At 34.7% G+C, this 7,954-nt stretch overlaps 1 protein-coding gene across 1 annotated transcript; it reads right to left on the reverse strand.

Moving 5' to 3' along the window:
* Positions 1-2,048: 2,048 nt before the first annotated feature.
* LOC111910178 (aquaporin SIP1-1) lies at positions 2,049-6,743 on the reverse strand. Its single transcript, XM_052763727.1, has 5 exons — positions 6,631-6,743; positions 5,386-5,650; positions 2,378-2,650; positions 2,140-2,206; positions 2,049-2,089 (listed from the first exon to the last, which is right to left on the reverse strand). Exons 1-5 carry the CDS (start codon positions 6,741-6,743, stop codon positions 2,049-2,051), a joined length of 759 nt encoding a protein of 252 aa, XP_052619687.1.
* Positions 6,744-7,954: the final 1,211 nt, after the last annotated feature.

The following is a 7,954-nucleotide window of genomic DNA, read 5'->3' on the forward strand; positions in this document are numbered from 1 at the left end:
TAAAATCCCCCCACTCCATACTTGCATCTGGATCTAAATTTGTTATCAGAGATTGCTTTCGTGTCTAAATCGTCGTACACGGAGGTTCCGAAGGGGAAGAGAAGGGGGAGGATGGTGTTCGGTGGTGGGTTCGATGATGATGATGCTTATGGAGGTTCAACAAGAAAAAAAAACAAGAGGGGTTTTTACCCTGTGATTTCGCAAGAAAATATCTACCTGAAGCTCGATGGAGGAAGAAGGATATAGAAAGGGATTTGTTTGGGATTCGAAAACAGAAGGAAACAGGAGGGAAGTCGGAGGTTCTCGGCTACCTTTCTTTTTTGTTGAACAAAACTTACTAGGACCTGCTGCGATGGTGGGTTTCTTCAACTGGGAACGGTGGTAATCAGGGGGTGGTTGGGTCGGCTTATCATTGAAATAGAAGAAAGAAGAAGGTGAAGTCGAGGGAGGTAGCAACTCGTTGTTGCTGTGTTTTTTCGGTGATTAAGTCATTCTACTTCGTTTGAAGCTGAAGACTTGATCCACTAGGGACTGAACCAAGTAGAGTGAATCGAGAAGTGTTGAAGGACACCAAATTGGTTAAATTTGCAAGTGAATCGACTGCAAATTGAGGGTTTTTTTCTTCCAGCTCGTGTTCGCCTAAACCCTGAAATGTTGATTCTAGTAACATTGTCGTTCTGACATGAGATTCCAACCCAATTGAAACGCGGAATTGATTTTATCGGCCATTGTTGTGATGTTAACCTTAGTGATGATCTCAGAGAGAGAGAGAGAGAGAGAGAGAGAGAGAAGAGACAGAGAGAAGAGACAGAGAGAGAGAGAGATAGTTAATATTAAACAATTATTATTTTTCTTTTTTTTAAATAAGACAAAACTTCATAAATGGTCCTGGTGGTAGTGAAAAGATAGAAATGTCCTTCACTTAATGGCCAAAAGCTAACGGCGTTAGCGAAAAGGACCATTTGTTAAAAGTTTTGAAACCACAGAGACCATCTGTGAAGTTTTTTGAAATTAAGGACTAAACTTGATATTTTCGAAAACCATGGGGACCATTTTTAAAGTTTTGTCTTATATATATATATATATATATATATATATATATATATATATATATATATATATATATATATATATATATATATATATATATAAAGAGAGAGAGAGAGAGAGAGAAAGAGAGAGAGAGAGAGGTTTAGGTTATTTTATTTAAACTAAGTATTGTGTTATTGTATATATAACTGTGGGCCAATTGTTTTATTTATTTTTGGATAGTGAATAATACATATTATTAAATTAAATATAATTAAAAAAATACCTTCTAATTTCATTCTAAGGGTATTTTAGTCAATTAACATAAATTTAAAAAAAGAAAATTCCATACTTTAAGGAAAATAGATTCTATTAATTTTAAAAATCTTATTGTATGTATGATAATTCTCCTAATTCGAAAATTCTGACGGAATTTTTTTATTAACATATTAAAAAATAATAAATATGATTAAACCATACAAGAATACACATTCTGACATAATATATATTTTGATTTAATAAACTTCTTGAAGAATAACAAAATTTTGGATACAAGTTAAAAAAATTCATTGCATTCTTAGAAAAAGAAAAATAAAAATTATATAATATTCTATGAGAATGTTACACTTATTAATAACAAAAAGAACATAATATATAAATCATTCTTCCAGAATATAATATTACATCTATTTATTTTTCATTATATTGTATACTATTCTGGTAGAATAATCCATTCTTTTTGGAAGATTAGTGGTCATTGTTCATCTTCATCCCATACAATGTTCATATTCACAATTCTATTCTAGTAGAATCAGAATTCAACATTCTATTCCAGTAGAATGTTGTAAGCTTCATATATACCATATTTTGCTTTGATATCTCTCGTTTGGTACCTACAAAAATAATAGTATTCAACACTTGATCATTAAAAATAATGGTAATCAACACTAATAAAACAATATAAGAAATGTAAATTAATTTTCAATTTTTTTAAAAAAAAAGTGAAGGAAGAGAGTTGTTCACTTTGTTGCATCCCCCCTATTCCGAAGCTTGATGATCACTGCATTATTTACAAAAAGTAACAATAAGAAAAAAAATGTCCAGAATCACATTCCATTCCGTTGTAACGCTCAATTACATTCCCTCGTTGATTACTGCATACCAAAGGATTACATACCTATAAATATATTTTGCGGGCAACTTTAAATCATAGTTATGTATGATTTTTTTTTTCATGTTGCAATCCAAAATACAGGTGGTGAAAAGAATTATAAATCTTGCCAAAGATCAGATATGGGGATCAAGGAACTCTGTTAACTATAAACTGAAGGAGTTTTGTAATACTTACATTTGCAGGATTCATTGAAGGACCAGTGTAGCTTGAACTAACAAGAATCATCACCATAGTTGCCATGGAAAGCATCCAATTCTTCAAGAACAAGCTGTTAGGACCTTTGATGATGATAAAGAGAACAACAAAAGTGATAACGAAAGTCAAAACTCCCTCAGCAATGGCTCCAGTATGCAAATCTACTTTTAGAGTAGGTCCTTCTAGCAAATGTTTATACTCTAATGGCATAAAATCCAAAAGATACATTATACCACCAGCTGCACAAATCGCCTGTCAACAATTTAGAAACCAAACATTATTTTACATGTTTAACACCAATAATCAACAAATACTGATCCAATTCTGCACTATTCATAGTTGAATGTAACGATCTGTTTGCGCAATTTAAACTGTAACCGAACAATTTGGGGAAATGGAAACCCTTAATTCGTCAAAAATAACGACTATGAAAAGTAATTTTTGGTTAAATTACCTGAGCAGGAAAGCGGACGGCGGTGAACATGACTGTATCATCGTCGCCACCAGCACCGGCGATACTAAACGCAATTGTACTGATCGCAATGAAGCTAGTGCCACCGAAGGCATCGGCAATCAATCCAAACACGATGGAAGCCAGCCCTCCGGCACCCATTGAAAGAAGAACAAAAGAGAAGACTGAAGGTTTGCTGCCGCCTGCGCCCTGCTGTGCTGTGCTGCGTCTGCTGACTGCTGGTGTCGACGCCGCCTCTTCGAAGTCATCCAACACCAGTAATTGAATGAGGCGTTAATCGATGAAGGTGTATATATGAAAAGAAATTAGGTTAAAACTGAATGCTAGCGTGATTACAGGGACTATTTGTGGAAGCTATTAATCAAAATACTAAAATACCCTTGTTTATTTATTTAATTATTTAAATATTTATTTAATTTTGATAGGCTCATAGTTATGTATATAATAACACAATACTTAGTTTAAGCACCTGAACATATATATATATATATATATATATATATATATATATATATATATATATATATATATATATATATATATATATATGATATAATATAATATGAAAATAAAAATCGTTCACCTTCAGCCCGTCGACCTCCATCTCTTATTTCCAAATCGTAACCTTGCTACAATTCACTCTAAATCAAAAAACAACACCAACTCATCGTCGATGCAGTACACATCTCGTCATCAACAAACACTCCCCTTTATTCTTCAATGTCGCCTCTCTACAACATGTGGGCCGCATCGCTGATGGATGGAAAATGAAGGAGAAACTTTCACTAAGTATGCATCAGTATGTGCTTAAAACTTATTCAAGAAAGAAATGATTTAGACTCAATAGATTCAAAAAACCCTTCAGTGTACATCTATTTTGAACATGGTGGTTTTATTTTGATTTTGGGTGCCCGATTTTTAACATAGTGGTATCCTTCTTCATATTAGTGGTTCGGTCTACTTGAAAGGAATTCAGAAGTGTTTTCCCCCCTCTAAAATATCCTGATCTTTTATAATTTATATGCAAATCGCCTGTCAACAATTCAGAAACCAAACATTATTTTACATGTTTAACACCAATAATCAACAAATACTGATCCAATTCTACACTATTCATAGTTGAATGTAACGATCTGTTTGCGCAATTTAAACTGTAACCGAAAAATTTGGGGAATTGGAAACCTTTAATTCGTCAAAAATAACGATTATGAAAAGTAATTTTTGGTTAAATTACCTGAGCAGGAAAGCGGACGGCGGTGGACATGAGTGTAGCATCGTTGCCACCAGCACCGGCGATACTAAACGCAATTGTACCGATCGCAATGAAGCTAGTGCCACCGAAGGCATCGGCAATCAATCCAAACACGATGGAAGCCAGCCCTCCAGCACCCATCGAAAGAAGAACAAAAGAGAAGACAGAGAGAAGACTGAAGGTTTGCTGCCGCCTGCGCCCTGCTGTGCTGTGCTGCGTCTGCTGACTGCTGGTGTCGACGCCGCCTCTTCGAAGTCATCCAACACCGGTAATTGAATGAGGCGGTAATCGATGAAGGTGTATATAAGAAAAGAAATTAGGTCAAAACTGAACGCTAGCGTGATTACAGGGACTATTTGTGGAAGCTATTAATCAAATTACTAAAATACCCTTGTTTATTTATTTAATTATTTAAATATTTATTTAATTTTGATAGGCCCATAGTTATGTATACAATAACACAATACTTAGTTTAAACACCTGAACCTATATATATATATATATATATATATATATATATATATATATATATATATATATATATATATATATATATATATATATATATATATATATATGATATACTATAATATAAAAATAAAAATTTTTCACCTTCAGCCCGTTGACCTCCATCTCTTGTTTCCAAATCGTAACCTTGCTACAATTCACTCTAAATCAAAAAACAACACCAACTCATCGTCGATGCAATACACATCTCGTCATCAACAAACACTCCCCTTTATTCTTCAATGTCGCCTCTCTACAACATGTGGGCCGCATCGCTGATGGATGGAAAATGAAGGAGAAACTTTCACTAAGTATGCATCAGTATGTGCTTAAAACTTATTCAAGAAAGCAATGATTTAGATTCAATAGATTCAAAAAACCCTTCAGTGTACATCTATTTTGAACATGGTGGTTTTATTTTGATTTTGGGTGCCCGATTTTTAACATAGTGGTATCCTTCTTCATATTAGTGGTTCGGTCTACTTGAAAGGAATTCAGAAGTGTTTTCCCCCCTCTAAAATATCTTGATCTTTTATAATTTATATGCAAATCGCCTGTCAACAATTCAGAAACCAAACATTATTTTACATGTTTAACACCAATAATCAACAAATACTGATCCAATTCTGCACTATTCATAGTTGAATGTAACGATCTGTTTGCGCAATTTAAACTGTAACCGAAAAATTTGGGGAATTGGAAACCTTTAATTCGTCAAAAATAACGATTATGAAAAGTAATTTTTGGTTAAATTACCTGAGCAGGAAAGCGGACGGCGGTGGACATGAGTGTAGCATCGTTGCCACCAGCACCGGCGATACTAAACGCAATTGTACCGATCGCAATGAAGCTAGTGCCACCGAAGGCATCGGCAATCAATCCAAACACGATGGAAGCCAGCCCTCCAGCACCCATCGAAAGAAGAACAAAAGAGAAGACAGAGAGAAGACTGAAGGTTTGCTGCCGCCTGCGCCCTGCTGTGCTGTGCTGCGTCTGCTGACTGCTGGTGTCGACGCCGCCTCTTCGAAGTCATCCAACACCGGTAATTGAATGAGGCGGTAATCGATGAAGGTGTATATAAGAAAAGAAATTAGGTTAAAACTGAATGCTAGCGTGATTACAGGGACTATTTGTGGAAGCTATTAGTCAAATTACTAAAATACCCTTGTTTATTTATTTAATTATTTAAATATTTATTTAATTTTGATAGGCTCATAGTTATGTATATAATAACACAATACTTAGTTTAAGCACCTGAACATATATATATATATATATATATATATATATATATATATATATATATATATATATATGATATAATATAATATAAAAATAAAAATCGTTCACCTTCAGCCCGTCAACCTCCGTCTCTTATTTCCAAATCGTAACCTTGCTACAATTCACTCTAAATCAAAAAACAACACCAACTCATCGTCGATGCAGTACACATCTCGTCATCAACAAACACTCCCCTTTATTTTTCAATGTCGCCTCTCTACAACATGTGGGCCGCATCGCTGATGGATGGAAAATGAAGGAGAAACTTTCACTAAGTATGCATCAATATGTGCTTAAAACTTATTCAAGAAAGCAATGATTTAGATTCAATAGATTCAAAAAACCCTTCAGTGTACATCTATTTTGAACATGGTGGTTTTATTTTGATTTTGGGTGCCCGATTTTTAACATAGTGGTATCCTTCTTCATATTAGTGGTTCGGTCTACTTGAAAGGAATTCAGAAGTGTTTTCCCCCCTCTAAAATATCCTGATCTTTTATAATTTATATGCAAATCGCCTATCAACAATTCAGAAACCAAACATTATTTTACATGTTTAACACCAATAATCAACAAATACTGATCCAATTCTGCACTATTCATAGTTGAATGTAACGATCTGTTTGCGCAATTTAAACTGTAACCGAACAATTTGGGGAATTGGAAACCCTTAATTCGTCAAAAATAACGAGTATGAAAAGTAATTTTTTGTTAAATTACCTGAGCAGGAAAGCGGACGGCGGTGGACATGAGTGTATCATCGTCGCCACCAGCACCAGCGATACTAAACGCAATTGTACCGATCGCAATGAAGCTAGTGCCACCGAAGGCATCGACAATCAATCAAAACACGATGGAAGCCAGCCCTCCGGCACCCATCGAAAGAAGAACAAAAGAGAAGACTGAGAGAAGACTGAAGGTTTGCTGCCGCCTGCGCCCTGCTGTGCTGTGCTGCGTCTGCTGACTGCTGACTGCTGGTGTCGACGCCGCCTCTTCGAAGTCATCCAACACCGGTAATTGAATGAGGCGGTAATCGATGAAGGTGTATATAAGAAAAGAAATTAGGTTAAAACTGAATGCTAGCGTGATTACAGGGACTATTTGTGGAAGCTATTAATCAAATTACTAAAATACCCTTGTTTATTTATTTAATTATTTAAATATTTATCTAATTTTGATAGGCCCATAGTTATGTATACAATAACACTATACTTAGTTTAAACACCTGAACCTATATATATATATATATATATATATATATATATATATATATATATATATATATATATATATGATATAATATAATATAAAAATAAAAATCGTTCACCTTCAGCCCGTCGACCTCCATCTCTTATTTCCAAATCGTAACCTTGCTACAATTCACTCTAAATCAAAAAACAACACCAACTCATCGTCGATGCAGTACACATCTCGTCATCAACAAACACTCCCCTTTATTCTTCACCGTCGCCTCTCTACAACATGTGGGCCGCATCGCTGATGGATGGAAAATGAAGGAGAAACCTTCACTAAGTATGCATCAGTATGTGCTTAAAACTTATTCAAGAAAACAATGATTTAGATTCAATAGATTCAAAAAACCCTTCTGTGTACATCTATTTTGAACATGGTGGTTTTATTTTGATTTTGGGTGCCCGATTTTTAACATAGTGGTATCCTTCTTCATATTAGTGGTTCGGTCTACTTGAAAGGAATTCAGAAGTGTTTTCCCCCCTCTAAAATATCCTGATCTTTTATAATTTATATGCAAATCGCCTGTCAACAATTCAGAAACCAAACATTATTTTACATGTTTAACACCAATAATCAACAAATACTGATCCAATTCTGCACTATTCATAGTTGAATGTAACGATCTGTTTGCGCAATTTAAAATGTAACCGAACAATTTGGGGAATTGGAAACCCTTAATTCGTCAAAAATAACGAGTATGAAAAGTAATTTTTTGTTAAATTACCTGAGCAGGAAAGCGGACGGCGGTGGACATGAGTGTATCATCGTCGCCACCAGCACCAGCGATACT

Source organism: Lactuca sativa, chromosome 5 (assembly GCF_002870075.4).
Source record: "Lactuca sativa cultivar Salinas chromosome 5, Lsat_Salinas_v11, whole genome shotgun sequence".
In the NCBI taxonomy this organism is placed as follows: Eukaryota; Viridiplantae; Streptophyta; class Magnoliopsida; order Asterales; family Asteraceae; genus Lactuca; species Lactuca sativa.